Raw genomic sequence first — 17,233 nt, 5'->3', positions numbered from 1 at the left:
CTCTGGCTCCCCGTCCACAGCAACCCTGAGCTGCGTCAGCCCAGGCGCCCCATGCCTCGCAGGGGCTGAGGCCCGGGGACAGGGGTGGACAGGTGCCCCAAGGACTGTAGCAGGAGGAGCGACGCCCAGGCCTGACAGACATGGCCTGGCTGGGGCCAAGGGTCCCTGTGCAGTTGGCCCCGGAAGGGGAGGGGCCTGTGCGGATCTGCCAGCCCCATGATAGATGGCTCAGGGGGTGCTTTCCGTGGGGGCCGCGGGGGTGTCCCACCGCCCCTCTGCTCACCTGCACTCTGGAAGCCAAGGCCGCGCCAGTGCTGGGCTCTGGTCTAAACAGCGCACTCTTCAGAGGAGTACTGCTGGATTGGCTGAGGCCCCGTCCACTGGAACCTTCGAATCCTCCACATCCCAAGGCTCGTCCTGGGCGAGGCCTGAGGGAGACCGAGTCCCAGGAAGGCCTGGAAAGGCCAGGGCTACGCCACAACCCAATGACAGGCAGCTGCGAGCCAGGACCCCGCGAACCAGGTAAGGCGGGGGGCGGGGGGGGGAATGCAGGGCAGCTCCAGGGAGCCCAGGCAGAGGGCGACTGTTTGAGGGTCGAGGGGGGGGGGGTCCACCTGCTGCAAGGACTCTGCCTGCCAAACAGCCGCGGCTGCTGTGTCAGACGAGCAGCCCAGAGCAGCGCGAGCCCCCCGCACAGCTACGGCCCGGGAGCCAAGCTTCTGCACGCTGCCCGGGCTGCCGTCCATCCTTCCAGGAGACAGGACCACCGACCCCCAAAAAGTCCAAGCTTCCCCAAGCCACACCCTCGGGGCCCTGCAACGCCTCCCCTGCACATAATTCTGCTGGCTGGGAAAATGGAGGTCCCAGGAGCCACGAGAACCAGACCTGGGGGTTGGTAGCCAGGTCTGGAGAACTTGGGCAGCTGAGGGCAGAGAGGTGCCAGCCAGCATGCACACTCTGCCCTTCGCAGTGCAGTCGGATGCCCAGGAGCCGACTCATCGGAGGACTTGCCCATCCTGTGGGTCCCAGGCCCGAGGAGGCTCGGCGTTCAGGCATTTCCAGCTGTTCCCTCTCCCACTGCACCCCACGCCCTCCTGGGGTGGTGAGAGGCAGAGGTGGCTACGATGCCGGAAAGATGTTACTGGAATCTGGGTTCTTGACCCCGGAACTGAAGAATGAACTTGGCGAACACACAGGCAGCAAGCAAGCCAAGTCTTTATCACAAGAAAGCAAACAGCTCCCAGGACAGCGGCGAGGGGGGAGAAGAGCCCCCCCTTCTGTTGTCCTAGAGGGGTTTGTATCCCTTAAAGATGGGGGGAAACCAACGTGGGGTCCAGGAAGATGTGGTTTTCTCCCATTGGCCTGGCCCGGTCTCCTTGCCCAAGAGCGGACTTAGGGCTGGAGATGCGCCCCTGAGCCTCATCCTTAGACTGAGAGTCACCACCATTCTGCTCATTCCTTTCCTCGCGCTAAGAGCGGGTTAGAGATTGGCGTCCACCTGGACGTGAAACAGGTTACCCCCCCCCCCCCCGCCGTAAACAGGGCCTGCAGCGACGGTACTCCCCGGAGCCTCAAGCCACAAACCTTAATCAATGGCCTTATCAAAGAAAGCATGGAAGCCGGAGCTCCGACGCTGACCACCTGAGTAGACAGTGATCCCACCTCAGCCAGAGGAGGAGAGACGGCCCTGCGGTCCCCCAACCCCTCCCCGGGTCCCAGCCGGTCCTGCCAGCTCACCCAGCGCTTCCCGCCAGGAGGAGCCAGGGCGCCTCCAGAGGGGGGCTCCACGGGGCTCTGCGACCGAGGGGCGCGGCAGGGCCGAGGCTGGGGGCAGAGCCGCGCGCCCGCCAAGCCCCGCCCCCGCCGCAGGCCCCGCCCCCAGGGCCGGCGGAACCCCGGAGAGGAGGGGGTGGGTGGGGCTAGGCTGGGTCAGCTGAGTGACAGTCACGGGACAGCGATCAGCTCCGTCTGGCTTCCTGGAGGAGAGGGAGGGTTGAGCGGGGGGTCTCCGAGTGTGGCAGGCCAGTGGCAGGGGGCCGGGGCCGGGGCCGGGGCCGGGGAGGGTGTTGTCCCGAGGACAGATCTGCACAGGGGGTTGGGGGGAACCCTGAAGGCAGGGTGCTGAGGCCCGGGGACCTAGGGGACACAGGTTAGGGAACCCTGGGGTTCCCCAGAGCCTGGAGTGACCCGGACCCCCAAGGAGCCCACAGGGGAGGCTGGGACCCGGGAAGATGGGGGGGCCTGTGGGGTAGCTGCGTCCCCAAGCCCCAACTTTTTCCCCAGGATATGGAGAAGGAGCGCGAAACTCTGCAGGCCTGGAAGGAGCGTGTGGGCCAAGAGCTGGACCGCGTGATGGCTTTCTGGCTGGAGCACTCCCACGATCGGGAGCACGGGTGCGCTTCGCCCTGCTGGAGCCCTCAGCAGGGGCTTTGCCCTGCCGGAGCCCCCCGCCTCACTCGCAGCTGACTCGGCTCTGCTGGGCTTCTCCTGGCCCCTTTGCTAATGCTGCCTGTCCCACAGGGGCTTCTTCACGTGCCTGGGCCGCGACGGGCGGGTGTATGACGACCTCAAGTACGTCTGGCTGCAGGGGAGGCAGGTACAAGGCGTGCCCAAGCTCGCAGCTCTCCCAGGGGCGGGAGCGAGTCGGACCTGGGCTTGCTCTGCCCTGCCTCGGTCAGCACGCCGACAGGGCTTGTCGGCTCAGCACCCTTCCTCCACGTCAGGGGCACTGAGGACTCCCCCCTCATCCCAGCCCTAAGGACTTAAGCCATGTCCCCCCACCCCCGCCCGCAACAGGTGTGGATGTACTGTCGCCTGTACCGCAAGCTTGAGCGCTTCCACCGCCCTGAGCTTCTGGATGCGGCTAAAGCAGGTGCCCCCTCCCTGTCCCCAGCATCGTGGAGGCCCCTTCAAGTTACCAGTCGTGCACCACGTGTGCCTAGTTCCTAGAGGGCTCTAGAAGCAACGAAAGGCCTTGAAGGCTCACAGGCAGGGAGGGAGGGGTGGCGGGGCCCTCCTCCCCCGAGTTCTAGCTGCCACCTTCCTGACCACCAGGGGGCGAATTTTTGCTGCGCCATGCCCGAGTGGCACCTCCTGAAAAGAAGTGTGCCTTTGTGCTGACGCGGGACGGCCGGCCCGTCAAGGTGCAGCGGAGCATCTTCAGTGAGTGCTTCTACACCATGGCCATGAACGAGCTGTGGAGGGTGACGGCGGAGGCACGGTACCAGGTGCGCGGGAGGAAGGCTGCCTGGGGAGGCTCCGTGCCCTCGCCTGCGCCCCGGTGTGCGAGCCGCTGCCCGGGTCCTGTCCGCAGGCCGGGTCTGTCATCGACGGCAACCCGTCCTCTGGGCCCCCGCACGTTCACTGTGGGCCTGCGGGTATTCCTGCCCCCGCTCCCACAGCCCCACAGGGACCCTGGACACAGAGGTGGTTCCCAACCAAAGCGCAGGGCACCCAGCGTGAGGCCAAGCAGAGAGAAAAGGCAGCTCGTGCTCAAAAGACCCAAACTCCCCAGCGGCTTTCAGGGGAGGGTCTTTAAAAGCCAGGTGAGGGAGGGCCGCAGGGCGCCGGCTCAGCTCAGGGACATTCTTCCGATGGGTGGGTGGTGAGGTCATCGGGAGGCCGCATCATCAACCTTCTGGTTCCAACGGGTCTGGGGTCTACGTGCCCCTGGGCAGCAGTTAACGTCTTGTCAGTCCGGATGTCACCTACAGCCTTTGAGGAGGAGCTAGAATGTCCTTGGCTTTTCCTCATGGCTAAAGTGTTATTATTTCGTCTTGTTGGACTGTTTTCTTTTGTTTCTGCCTTTGCTCACTTCTCCGGTCAAGTTTGCTCTTTGGAACTTGGGGAAAGCCTAGGGGGCTAACGCTGGCCTACAAATAAGGGGTGAGGGACACAGGGGACGCCTATCCCCCAGAAGGCCCCGCAGGGCGCTGCTTAGTTTTGAAGGGAGCTGCCCTGGCTGGGAGGGGCCGCTCGCTCCCTGCACCCCTCTCGCTCGGTCCCCCTCTGGCGTTTAGACCTGACCTCACTGCCCGGGAATGGTCTGCACCCCGAGACCAGGCCCAGGCCCCAAAGCAGGCCTTGGTGAGGCGTCCTATGAGTGGGTGGGAGGACACAGCTCTCCCACCCCAGGGCTGAGCCCTGGGGACCTGGCAGATCAGGGCCTGGGGGACCAGACTGGATGGCATGCAGCCTCAGCCTGAGCCTCTTCTCCCTCCACCCCCAGAGCGAAGCGGTGGACATGATGGATCAGATCGTGCACTGGGTGCGAGAGGACCCCTCTGGGCTGGGCCGGCCCCAGCTCCCCGGGGCCGTGGCCTCGGAGTCCATGGCAGTGCCCATGATGCTGCTGTGCCTGGTGGAGCAGCTCGGGGAGGAGGACGAGGAGCTGGCAGGCCGCTACGCGCAGCTGGGGCACTGGTGCGCTCGGAGGATCCTGCAGCACGTCCAGGTAGGGGCCGGGGGCAGACACCGGCGCCAGACGGGCCCTGGGAGCTGGGGGGCAGGGCAGCCCCCGCCCCCACCCGGGGGGCGCCTCCCTCGCTCCAGCTGGGCCCCGAAGGCCCCCTTCAGGCACCTGGAGGCATGGGGAGGCCCCGCCAGGGTGAGGTGTGGCCCGGGACCCTCGGGAAGGGGAGGAGGGCTCCAGGGGAGCCTGGGGGGGACTGAGGGCCCGAGGGTGGGGGTCAGAGCCCCAGACACCGCACGGCGCAGGAAACCCGGCCCAGAACCAAGCTGGTCCCAGGCCTCTGTGGGCAGTCCAGTCCACCCAAGCTCAGTCCCCGTTCAGCGTCTTAGCCTACACACCCAGGCCCAGAGCAAGGGTTAGAACCCACTCAGACCCTTGGGAGTGAATGGACTCCCTCTCAAATGCTCCTGAGAGCCAGGCCACCCAAGCCCGCAGATCAGGAGGGAGGGAGCAGGGGAGGGGCATCTTGCTGGTTGGATGATGGGGTGGGGGGGGTGCTGAGGCCCAGCTGCCTCTCTCCTCCTCCCTCGGCAGAGGGATGGACAGGCTGTGCTGGAGAATGTGTCGGAAGATGGCGAGGAACTTTCTGGCTGCCTGGGGAGACACCAGAACCCAGGTGATGGGGCGGGGAGCGTGGGGAAGGCCTCCCTCCACCCTCCGCCCCGGAGCACCAGGTGGAGAAGGGGAGACGTGGCTCCTGTGCCAGTGCGTCAGCTGCACGAGAGCGACTGGCACGGACTGGGAGGGCCGGCTGTCCCCAGGGGAGCTCAGAGCAGCTCCCACTGTGGGGAAGAGAGGAAGCGAGTCAGTGGTCTGAGCAGGGCCTTGAGCCCCTGCCTGGGGAAGGACCCGCTGCCTGCCTCACCCCGAGTCCTCACCAGGCCACGCGCTGGAAGCTGGCTGGTTCCTGCTCCGCCACAGCAGCCGGAGCGGTGACGCCAAACTTCGAGCCCACGTCATCGACACGTTCCTGCTACTGCCTTTCCGCTCCGGATGGGACGCTGATCACGGAGGCCTCTTCTACTTCCAGGATGCCGATGGCCTCTGCCCCACCCAGGTGGGGATGTGCCCAGGGCGCCGTGGTCCTCGCCTTTATCTTCAGGGGCATCAGCAGTGGGAGCCGGCTGGCTCCCTTCCGTTCTTGTCTCCGATTGCGCCTGGATCTTGCTGAGGTCCACAGAGGGTGGCTGCTCTGCCCCCGGCAGGAGCAGAGTGTCCAAGGGGCTTTCGACAGACTAACGAGACACAAAGGCTTTCGATTCCAAGGCGAAAGGGGAGCCTGCCCCACCCTTGGCCTTTGGAAGGGGCTCCTGGGGCTGCAGCCGGGTCAGGAAGCTAGTCCCCTCGGCCCCCCAGGGACGTCCATCCCATCGTGAAGCTCCCCATGCTCAGGCCAGATGGCATCTGAGCCAGGACCGGAAGGGTGGCACCCTGGGCCCTCAGACGCCCGCCTCTGCTTGCTCGCAGCTGGAGTGGGCCATGAAGCTCTGGTGGCCGCACAGCGAAGCCATGATCGCCTTTCTCATGGGCTACAGTGAGAGCGGGGACCCTGCCTTACTGCGTCTCTTCTACCAGGTGGCCGAGTACACGTTTCGCCAGGTGCGTGGAGGCGGCAGTGGGCAGCCCTTTCTTCCCAGGCGGGCCAGGGCCAGGCTTGGGGGCGGTGGGAAGAAGCTGGGCCGCGATGGGGAGGCTCACCCCGTGCACCTCTTCCACCACCCCCCGCCGCTGCTGGGTGTGGTGCCTCTGCAGGTCTGAGAGCTCCCAGAAGTGCTGGCCCTGGTACCCTCTGTTCAGTCACCAGAGTGGCCCTTGCCCCCCAGGGTGCGTCATGCTGGTGGTGGTGGCAGGACTGACCATGTAGCTGCTGATGAGAGCTCTGAGACCTAAAGCACGGCTGGGGACTGGGGGGCACGTGGGACAGAAAAGGCTGGAAGGACTGCTCTGCACAGAGGAGTCACCCTGTCTGACTTGGGCATTCCTGGGTCCCCGGGCTCCGGGAGGGGACCCGGGGCTGTGGCTGTCATCCTGGCCCGTGGGCGGCAGCTGCAGAGGCGGCGAGGTCTAGGCTGGCCACCGTTGCTGGAGTGGCACACGACTACATAAGCCAGGAGGCAAGGCCAGCGTTTGAGATCAGAGGGACAGGCTGTGAGGTAGGAAGGAAGCCCCTTCCCTGAGGCCAGAGCACTCTGAGCAGAGCGCCGAGCTGCTGCAGCCGAGGCGCACCTCGCGTGCCAGCTTGATGGTGGAGGAGGGATGATTCCTCACCTGTTTCTAAAGCCACGACACCCGGCACTGGTAAAGCCCAGTTTGGGAGGGGTTATAACAGGGGGTCTTATTCTGAGGTCTGTGGGCGTTGAAACCCAGGAGAAAACTAACCTCTAATTGAAATCCAGCTTTCGCTTCCATCATGAACGAAAGCAGCGAACCGTAGCAGTGTTACAGTGTCTGACTTTTGTCACCAGAAATCCCAAACGTGTTCATATGATGCTGCAGTTAGAGAGGCGTCTCCAATTATTGCACGAGCCTGTCTCTACTTCCAACCATGCGGGCCACGAGACCCGAGGAGATGTATCTTAGCATTGAAAGCATTTGCAAAGAACATGCGTTCGAGGCCATTGGTTTTAACTGCATAAAGTGAATTTTTTTTTTGGGTCTTTCCTAGGGCCGCACCCACAGCATATGGAGGTTCCCAGGCGAGGGGTCGAATGGGAGCTGTAGCCGCCCACCTACACCAGAGCCACAGCAACGTGGGATCTGAACCGTGTCTGCGACCTACACCACAGCTCACGGCAACGCCAGATCCTTAACCCACGGAGAAAGGCCAGGGATCGAACCCGAAACTTCGTGGTTCCTAGTCAGGTTCCTAAACACTGAGCCACAATGGAAACTGCCGTAAAGTGAAATTTAAGGGATAAATTTTCAAGAAAGAGGTAGCGATGTCACTAAACCATCGCAAAAGTTATAGCCAACAGGTCAATCATTATTCACTAAGCATCATAACAGACTATACAAAAAGCAGAAATTCAGACATTACAGACAGGGCAAACACTCATCTTTTGTTTTCCTCCTGGGTCAGATCAAGGAGTCGAAAAACAAGGACTGAGCAATGTCCCTGGAAAGAGACCGAGTACATACAGAACAAATTTTACTCCCTCAACTTGTCTCTGTGAGGACGCAGGTTCGATCCCTGGCCTCGCTCAGTGGGTTAATGTTCCAGCGTTGCCGAAAGCTGCAGTGTAGGTCGCAGATGTGGCTTGGATCCCGTGTGGCTGTGCCTGTGACCGGCAGGTGCAGCTTCGATTCGAGCCCTAGTCCCAGAACTGCCGTTTGCCACAGGTGTGGCCTTAAAAAGAAAAAAAAAAGAGTACACCAACTCACAGGCGCCCATTTACACAGACATTTTTTTTTTTTGTCTTTGTTTTTGTCTCTTCAAGGGCCGCACCCGCAGCATATGGAGGTTCCCAGGCTAGGGGTCTATTTGGAGCTGCAGCTGCTGGCCTCCGCCACAGCACCGCCAGATCCAAGTTGCATCTTCGACCTACACCGTGGCTCACGGCAACGCCGGATCCTTAACCCACGGAGCGAGGCCAGGGATCGACCCCTCGTCCTCATGGATCCTAGTCCGGTTTGTTACCACTGAGCCAGGATGGGGACTCCAAGGACGACATTTTGATAGGGGACTTCAATATCGTTGATTTCTTCCTTGGGCCTTCTGAGAAGGGCTTCTGCTCAAGTCTCTTATCTGGAAAGGAAAGAGAAGGGCCTAGACCAGGGGTCTGAGGTCTATACTGGAGTGTCGGGAAGGAACTGGAGAAGCCTCCACGGGATAGGTGCCCGGTGGGATGTGGGCAGGAGAGAAGGGAGTCCCAGGGCATCAACAGAGCTGTGGGGCAGGGGCAGGCTTCGGGTGGCTCCAGGGGAGGGGGAGTGTGTTTGAGACCTGTGGTGTGCAGGGCCGGAGTCAGATGTCATTGCTACATGCCCACCATCTCATCTCCCTGGAAGACAGGCCTGAAGATTAGGCCTCGGAGGAGCAGGGAACCAGGACCTCCTAGGGAGTAACTTGTTATAAAGTTACACGAGGGTTGGGCGCTTCCATCATCAATGTTTTCTTTGTTTCTTTTTCTTCTTTTTTTTTTTTTTTTTTTTTTTTTTTGCATTTTAGGGCCAAGGAAGTTCCCAGACAAGGGATCGAATCAGAGCTACAGCTGCCAGCCTACACCACAGCCACAGCAATGCGAGATCTGAGCCGCATCTGCCAATTAACCCACTGAGCAAGGCCAGGGATAGAACCTGCATCCTCATGGTTACTAGTTGGGTTCGGGTTCATAAACCGCTGAGCCATGAAAGGAATTCCTGTTTCCTTCTTTTAAATCAGTTATTATTGAAGTACAATTTATATACTCTAAAACGTATCCATTGTAAGCATTTAGTTCACTGAGACATGACAATGTGTATATCTGTCACCACCAGCGCAATCATGATAGAGAATTTCTTATTCCAACTTGCAAGGTTTCATCTCACAGCCTGTGGCCTCTTTCCCAAGCAGTGTTATCTAGGTGCAGACTCCCACCCACCTGCAAAAAAAGGAAAAGGAAAAGCCCTCGCATTCACCTTTGTCCGGGACTCACTTAGGAGCACTGATTGTGGAGCGGTTTAGTGGGGACAGGGAACGCCCCTTCCCCAGGGCCTGTGGCGTCGGGGCGGCTCCTGCAGGCACCACCTGTCACTTCCTCCTTGTTGCAGTTTCGTGATCCCGAGTACGGGGAATGGTTTGGCTACCTGAACCGAGAGGGGAAGGTTGCCCTCACTATCAAGGGGGGTCCCTTTAAAGGTGAGTGGGAGATACGGCAGGGCTTCAGGGGCTCGGAGCGCTCGGCTGCCCCTGGCCCTCCCAACCCGCCGTCCTGCCTCTGCGCAGGCTGCTTCCACGTGCCGCGGTGCCTTGCCATGTGCGAAGAGATGCTGAGCGCCCTGCTGAGCCGCCTCGCCTAGGCTCTACGGCGCCCGGTCCTCGCCCGCTGACCCCGCCCGCCGAAGCGCAGAATAAAGCTGAGCCTGCACCATAGCCCGTGTGCGAGAGTCTCTGGGTCTCGGGAAGGGAGAGACCGCCGCGCTGGCCAGAGGGCACCTGCTCACCAGGACAGTGACCCGCCCCGCGCGCTGGGCCCGCCCACCCTGCCAACAAGGCCCGGGGCCCGCCAGGTCATTGGCCCGACCAGACCCCGCCTCGTCACGCCCCGCGGGGAGGCCCCGCCCCGCCCTTGGCCCACCCTGCGCATTGGCCAAGCGGCCGAGAGGGCGGGCCCGCGGCGCGCACTTCCGGCCGGTGGCCGGGCCCGGTGCGCACCGCCCCTTCCGCCACCGCCCCCGCGATCCCGGACCCAGCTCCAGTCCCAGCCGTGCCCTGGCAGCTCCGGCGACGCTCCGGAGCGCGGCGACAGCTGACTGCGCGTTCACGACCCGCTGGGAGCCACGAGCCCCGCCGCCGTTATGAACATCCGCAATGCGAGGGTGAGGGGCCGGGGCCGGAGGCTGTCCGCGCCGCGTGGGAGCGGGGCCCGGTGGCCGCGTGCGCATGCTCCCCAGGGGCCCAGCCGAGCCCCGGGCCAGTCGCTCTGCGCGCCAGCGGCCGACCGGCGCGGCACAGTGAAGGCCACTAAGCCGGTGGGACTGGACCTACGCGAATAGGAGGCCAGGGGCGCAGGGCCGGGGCTTGCAAACCCGTTCTTTCCGGGACGTCGGGGCGCAGCTGGATGGTGTCTGGGAGCTTCCTGGCGCTCACGTTCATTCCTGGAACAGTCAGTTTTTGCGCAGTGGCTGTGAGCCAGGCCTGTGCAGAGACAGATAGTCACGGCGCCCGCCCAGCCCGGTGGGGTGGGGGGGGTGAGTAGACAGCCAGCAGAGTTGTAACAGGTCTGAGGCCTACTTAGTCACCACAGCCCCTGGCCTGACCGCATTCCGCTGCCCTCCTCCCCCGCAGCCAGAGGACCTGATGAACATGCAGCACTGCAACCTCCTGTGCCTGCCGGAGAACTACCAGATGAAATATTACTTCTACCACGGCCTTTCCTGGCCCCAGGTGGGCAGCTTTTGCATTTAGGGATGGCGGAAACCAGACCAAGGAAATTCCAGCCTGGGTCAGTTTGGGAGGGGCAGGCAAGGTCGTCAAGACCCTAGCGGGGCGAAGGGGTGAACAGGCCCTGAGTGTCTGCGGGTGGGGGGGGGGGGGGAGAGGTGCCTGAAGAGGGCGGAGGAACAGGGCCAAGGTAGGGATCCCCTCTGTGCCTGTCCACCCCTTCTGGGTTAGGGACCAGGGCACAGTGTGGTGCGGGAAAACCAAGCCACTTGGGCCAGAGCTCAGGAACTGTCACTGAGCTCCCCGCCTGTGCTTGGCTGCCGTCTGTCACACACACGGTAAGAGGCAGGCGGTCGGGCCAGGTGTCCGCCAAGGGCGCCTCCGGCTCTGACAGGCGTTTGTTTTCTGCCTTCTCTTTGCTGTCACCCAGCTCTCTTACATCGCCGAGGATGAGAATGGGAAGATTGTGGGGTACGTCCTGGCCAAAATGTGAGTCACCAAAGGATGGAGAGAGAAGCCTGGCGCCTGACCTGGGCCGGGGAGAGGGGGGAGCACCAACTCGGGATGCTGTGCCTGGGGTGGGCTGGTTGGTTGGTTTCTAGTTCAGTTGTGGCTTTACAAGCAACTGAGGGGCGAGTCCAGGGTTCCCATGTGACCTCTCCCCTCTTCTCTAGTCTCCTATCCTTGACATCTTGCGGGACATTTGTTACAGGTGGTGAGGCGACATTGCTACATTGAAGTCCACAGTCTCTGCCTTCTGCCCTCTGTGGACAGATGGCTCCCAGCACCTGTGCCCCTACTGTAGTGTCAGGCCCAGCAGTGTCACTGCCCTGAAAGTCCCTGTGCTCCTCACAGCCGTCTCTTCCTCCCTCCAGCCCTGGTGGCCACTGATCTCTTTCCTCTCTCCACAGTTTTGCTTTTCCCAGGCCATATGTTTAGAACCCGTGTGTAGCCTTTTCAAACCACCTTTCACTTTAGTCATGTGCGTTGAAGTTTCTTCCACCTGCTTCCATGGCTTGAGAGCTCCTTTCTTTTTTTGGGGGGGGGGGCTGGCCTGTGGCAGGTGGAAGTTCCCAGGCAAGGGATCAAACCCTTGCCACAGCAGCGACCCGAGCCGCTGCAGGGACAGTGCCAGTTCCTAACACGCTGCGCCACAAGGGAACTCCAGAGAGCTCTTTTCTTGTTAGCCTTGAACGATACTCCATCGACCCTGCATGTCTTTTGGCTGCTGCCTGGGGTTCTGAGAGTCCTGGCTCCCGCCCCCTGGGGCTGGGACGTCTGAGGTTCTTCACTAACCCCTTCTTCCTGCGCTAGGGAAGAGGACCCTGACGACGTGCCCCACGGCCACATCACCTCATTGGTGCGTAGGGCCCCCCCCCCGCCGGGCTCTGGGGGGAGTGGGAGTTAGTGGGAGCAGCCCTCGAGGCCCACCTTTCTCCCACCAGGCAGTGAAGCGTTCCCACCGGCGCCTCGGCCTGGCTCAGAAGCTGATGGACCAGGCCTCCCGAGCCATGATTGAGAACTTCAACGCCAAATACGTCTCGCTGCATGTCCGGAAGAGGTGGAAGCCAGGGGAAGGGGAAGGGGGGGCGGGGAGAGGGACTGTCTTGATGTGGGTCCTGGGGTGCCTTCCTTGGCTTTTGGAGAAGGTCGGGAAGTGGGATGGGTGGGGCGGGGTGGGGGGGGGACGGGACTCAGTGGGGGCAGGACCTGGATGAGCCGTCCCTGCCCACAGCTGAGTCTGTGGGGCTCAGCAGTGCCTTGTTCCCCTGCAGTAACCGGGCCGCCTTGCACCTCTACTCCAACACCCTCAACTTTCAGTAAGTAGATCCGGATATTCCCGAGGGACTGCGATGGGCCCAGGTCTGGCTTATCCAGGTGGCGGGATGGGCTGAGCTGCCTTCGGGGCAGGGGGGTGGGATAGCTGGAGTTTGCCAACACAGGGAGGGGGCCGGGGACTCCCCACCTTGCCCGGACACCTCCTCCGCTCTCAGGGGCAAGGGCACCCGCCTGCTGCCGCCTGCTCGAGGCCTGATGTGATTCCAGGGGATGTTTGGTGTTTCTTGCTGGGCCGGGAGAAGACTGCCTGATGCTGGCGGGGGCCTGGTGGAGGGCGGCAGTAGAGACAAGGGCCCAGGACAGGAGCAGAGGGAAAGCAAGCCACGATGGAAGTGTCTCTGATAGGGTCCTTGGAGGGGCTGTGCCGCCCTGCCCACTAGGAGAGGCTGCCTCTTGACCTGGGTTGTCCTCCTTCTCCACCCCCCCCCAGGATCAGCGAAGTGGAGCCCAAGTACTACGCAGACGGGGAGGATGCATATGCGATGAAGCGAGATCTCACCCAGATGGCCGACGAGGTAAGAGTCCAGTGGGGTCAGGGCCACCGTCCTGCAGATGAAGCAAAGCAAGGCCGGCAGGGGTGGCCTGAGGCAGCAGGAGGCCGTGATGGCTGGAGGCCAGGTGGACTAGGCGCCAGCCTTGCTGGGAGTCACGGCCCTCCCTCACCTCAGCTGCCCTAGCTGTCGGGGGGGGGGGGGGGGGGGGGGCTGGACCTTGGCAGAGCTCTAAAGATGGCCATCGAGGGAGTTCCCGTCGTGGCTCAGTGGTTAACGAATCCGACTAGGAACCATGAGGTTGCGGGTTCGATCCCTGGCCTTGCTCGGTGGGTTAAGGATCCGGCGCTGTGAGCTGTGGGGTAGGTCGCAGACGCAGCTTGGATCCCGCGTGGCTGTGGCTGTGGCGCAGGCCGGCGGCTATGGCTCCGATTCAACCCCTAGCCTGGGAACCTCCATATGCCGCAGGTGCGGCCCTAAAAAGACAAAAAATAAATAAATAAAGACGGCCATCGACCCAAGCTTCCATTCTCAGAGGAAGGAACCTGTACCGCCACAGAGGCGTGATGCAAGAGGGAGGAGGCCCTAGAGGTGCTGAGAGACGGGGGCGCCACAGCAGCCGTGGGAGGGAGTCTGGAGCGCCTCCGCTCTACGGGAGAAGAAACAGGCTCACAGAGAGGGCAGCGCCAGGACTCCGCCGGCTCTCCCACCTCAGCCTGTGTTTCCCACCCTGGCCGGGCTCCCTGGCATCCCGCCCCCTGCCCCAGCAAGTGAAAAGCCCCAGGGGGCGGGAGAGGGCCTTCGTGGTCTCGGGACTTAGGCCCTGTCTCCCTCCTCCCGCCTCTCCCTGGGCTCCTGGCGGCAGCTGCGGCGGCACCTGGAGCTGAAGGACAAGGGCAGGCACGTGGTGCTGGGCTCCATCGAGAACAAGGCAGACAGCAAGGGCAACTCGCTTCCAAGCTCGGGAGAGGCCTGTCGTGAGGAAAAGGGCCTGGCTGCTGAGGACAGCGGTGGTGACAGCAAGGACCTCAGCGAGGTCAGCGAGACCACAGAGAGCACCGACGTCAAGGACAGCTCAGAGGCCTCGGATTCGGCCTCCTAGAGCCTGCACGTGCTCGGCTCCCTGCCCTGGCCTGCCCATCCCATCCTCACCGCGAGAGGTTTCACAATAAACTTCACCCAGTGGCCTTGGGGAGATTGTGTGCGAGTGTGCACATCTTTGGGGTGTGTGGATGCCCCTCTCTGGCTCTTCCGCGTCCCTGTGGATGTGGACCTCACGTCCTTTTGGCACAGTGGGTCCTGCTAAGCCCAAGTAGAAGGGAAGAGCGTTGTCGGGGTCTTTGAGGTGTCTGAGGGGTCCCCGGGGGGAAGGAGACCCTGGAGTTCTGGGAGCCTTCTGAGCCCTGCTCCAGATGCAGGTGCATCATGTCATTTCACGCAGAATATGAGCCCTCTGTTTTTCACAGCTTCAACTCCAGCCCTAAAATTTTCTCTTGCGCCTTTCATGCCTGCTATTCCTTCTGGCTGCAGCGCCATTGTTTGCTGCCCCTCATCCCTGGGTGAGCCATGCCTGGACCACCCACCTCCCAGCGGAGCTCAGGACTCCTTAGCTGTCACTGTACCTTATGCCTCTGCTACCGCAGATGGCACACTGCGCCCCTGCTACGCTGAATAATTCGCCTCTGAGATCCGGAGCTCGGCTTTCTCTCTGGCTGGCGCCTGACACGTGACCAACAGGCAGCCGGGGAAGCGGAGACGAGTGGGTGAGGCCGGGAACAGGAAGATGCGCCTGCGCACGCTCGCCTGCTCGCTCGCTCGCTCGCTCGCAGGCGGGGCGGGGGAGGGAAGCTGTGTTCTGATTGGCTCGAGCTGCGGGCTTGCTCCGCGCCCCGCCCTCCGCGCTGGTGTCAGTCCCTTTCGGTTCGCCGGGAGCGCCGGGCTTCATTCCCAGGCTCTGATTGGCTCGGGGGCGGGGCCGCGGGCGGGACGGGGCGAGAGAGCATGCGCGCTACCCGAGCCGCGCCCCAGCGCTGGTGGGAGGGAGCCGGCGGAGGCTCCCACGGTTCCCTGCGGCGCTCTCCTTCCTCCGCCGTCCGGCCCGCCCTCTTGCCCTCCGTGCCCTGCGTCCCCGGCCGGCCTGTTGACGCTCGGCTGCCCCCCGGCGGTCGGGTTTCCTGGGCGGAGGTGGGAGCTGCGGCGGGGGCGGAGGACAGAGTGGGGAAGCTGCAGGCCGGACTGGCCCTGGGGGCCCAGCACTTCCTCCGCCTGTGGGAGGGGCCGCTTCAATGCCAAGGTGCTGAGGCTGGGAGGCCGAGAGAGTGGGAAAAGCAGGAACCCCTGTTCCCTAGCCTTGTGGCCGGGAGTGGGCTCCGGGGGACGTCTCCCCAGGGGATGAACCTATGCAGAGAGGTGCACAGCCTTGACCCCTGAAGCCCCCGTTGCGAAACTTCTTCTAGAAAACCAACGTGGGAAAATAGGAGGGGCATCACAGCGTCTTGAGGTGGGACCCTCGCTGTCTGATTCACGCTCTCATCTGACTGACGTGGACAGCTGTTAACAGCCTCCCCATTGCTCTCATCTCCCTCTGGTCCATCTTCCACGCAGCAGACCTGACCACGTTCGCCTTGCCGTCACCCCTCAGTCCCGAGTGTTCACTCCACCCGTCAGCAGTTTTAGCAAGGTCCTGCAGATTTGGCCCTACCCTTCTGCGCGATAACAGGCTTTTGGGTTCTTTGCAGGGGAACGACAGAGCTGAAGATAGAGCAAAGCAGTAGGGCCTTAAGTGCCAGACATGCACCCTAAAAGCCAGGGCTACCCAAGGTTTTACAGCAGTAGCCAAATGGGGCATCACATGCGTGTATTTCTGGAGTGTAAAGTAGCAGTTTGGAGGAGAGTATCTGAAAGTAGGAGCTGAGTCCAGTTGAGCAGCAGTTTCCAGTGGGCTTGAGCCTGGTGCCTGGCTCTGCTGGATGGGGGAGGGTCCAGCCAGTGCTCAGATGGGGGGGAGGGGGCGAGGTGTGTTGGGGCTAGCTGATGAGGGGCATGGGTCCCTGCTGGCCTCAGAGCAGCTTCCAGGCCTTTTGGCCCGGGCCCCGTAGGCACACTGCACCTCAGAGAAGGGCCTTGGTTCTGGAGGTGGGGGGCAGGGAGCTGAGGAGCCAAGAGAATTGCCCACAGTCCAAAGCCAAGAAGTACCTTCACAGAGTCCCCTCCTTCCCAGAGCTGCAGGTCAGGGTCACGTGTGCCCACATTTGTACAGAGCTCAACCTTGACATCCGTGCACACACTCCTGGATCCCTTGCACTAGTGCCTACAAGCCTGCCTTCCCCAGGCACAATCCCGGAGCCTAACTGCCTTCACCTCTTTCACCAGCGACAATACCCCAGGGATGTCCCTCCCACCCAACCGAAGATGGCTGGCTGTCAAATCTGGCTTGTCACCTGCTGCATGCACCCTGCCGTCTCAGTATACTGGAGAAAAACTGTAGTCCTGTGACTTCCAGTTGGTAGAGAGGGGTGAGGGGAAACTCCAGTGCCCCTGGATTAGAGAGGCTCCCAGATACCCCCCCCCCCCCCCGCCAGGCTCAGTAAGGCCTTGCTCTGAGGGGGAAGGAAGAGGGCGGCCCCTCCCCAGCCCCCCAGGCCTAGGACAGAGCAGGTGCAAAGCTGCCGGGGAAGGGAGGCAGAAGAGTCTCTTCCGGCAGCAGGAAGTGGTAACCACCTATGGGGAAACAGGCTCGTTCCTCCCTACAGGGCTGAGCAGAAGGGGAACCTCAGCTCAGCCCTGCTGTCTGCCCCCCACCCCCACCACACGGGGGGCCTCCAGAGGACACCCCTTCTGTTTTCTGCTGCCGACCGACCTCCCTTCCCACCTGGCTCTCCAGGCTCCTTGTGCTTATCGCTTGGGGCTGTGACTTGGGAAGGATGGGACCCCATCTCATGTCCCGGGGGCCGGAGGGAAGCAGATGACCCAGGGGAGCCCACGGCCTGGGGCGGCTATGCTGTCCTGTCCCCTGGCATTGAGGGCCAATGGCCATGATGTGAAGGGCGCTGTCTGGCGGTGGTGATCAGACAGCCTTCTGGAGGTTGGGGGGAAGATGGCACCTGGGGGCTCTCACACCGGCCCTGGCTGCTTGGGCACAAGGCCGCCCCGGTGGTGCGCGGGCCACGAGGCCCGGCCACAGTGGGAACTCCTTCCCCCCACCCCCACGCTCAGCCCCCTCCCGGGCAGGGCAGCGGGTGGCGGCAGTGCCAGGCCTGGGCCGCCCCGCCCCCCCAGCCACGCGGGGAGGAGGGACGGGGCGGGGCGGGGCCCGCGCAGGGTGCTGGCTGCTGGGCCCCAGGTCCCAGC

General features: G+C 62.7%; 2 protein-coding genes across 4 annotated transcripts; both read left to right on the top strand.

The window, feature by feature from the left end:
- Positions 1-1,970: 1,970 nt before the first annotated feature.
- On the top strand, positions 1,971-9,542 carry RENBP (renin binding protein; the record flags this gene model as incomplete). Its single annotated transcript, NM_213900.1, is given in 11 exon segments — positions 1,971-2,021; positions 2,284-2,393; positions 2,521-2,596; positions 2,797-2,872; positions 3,055-3,227; positions 4,229-4,453; positions 5,006-5,087; positions 5,353-5,528; positions 5,939-6,070; positions 9,221-9,308; positions 9,396-9,542. Coding segments are annotated over 10 exon segments (1,209 nt in total).
- A 295-nt stretch (positions 9,543-9,837) lies between these two features.
- Positions 9,838-14,078, top strand: NAA10 (N-alpha-acetyltransferase 10, NatA catalytic subunit). Of its 3 annotated transcripts, none has more exons than XM_013986517.3 (8): positions 9,838-9,988; positions 10,458-10,556; positions 10,984-11,042; positions 11,868-11,913; positions 11,999-12,114; positions 12,329-12,373; positions 12,823-12,907; positions 13,749-14,078. In XM_013986517.3, the coding sequence occupies exons 1-8, from the start codon at positions 9,968-9,970 to the stop codon at positions 13,983-13,985; spliced, it is 708 nt and encodes a 235-aa protein (XP_013841971.1). In that variant the 5' UTR covers positions 9,838-9,967; the 3' UTR covers positions 13,986-14,078. The 3 variants fall into 3 exon arrangements, with proteins under 3 accessions (XP_013841971.1, XP_084863668.1, XP_084863667.1); XM_085007542.1 differs by having other exon boundaries at positions 13,419-14,078; XM_085007541.1 differs by lacking the exon at positions 9,838-9,988 and adding an exon at positions 10,086-10,360.
- The last annotated feature ends 3,155 nt before the right edge of the window (positions 14,079-17,233 follow it).

The sequence above is a fragment of the Sus scrofa genome, chromosome X (assembly GCF_054392235.1).
Source record: "Sus scrofa isolate SSC_HxYL_T2T_F1_AM1 chromosome X, Sscrofa_HxYL_maternal_Yorkshire_Landrace_v2.0, whole genome shotgun sequence".
NCBI classification, from domain to species: Eukaryota; Metazoa; Chordata; class Mammalia; order Artiodactyla; family Suidae; genus Sus; species Sus scrofa.
This window is presented reverse-complemented; position numbering and strand designations above follow the sequence as displayed.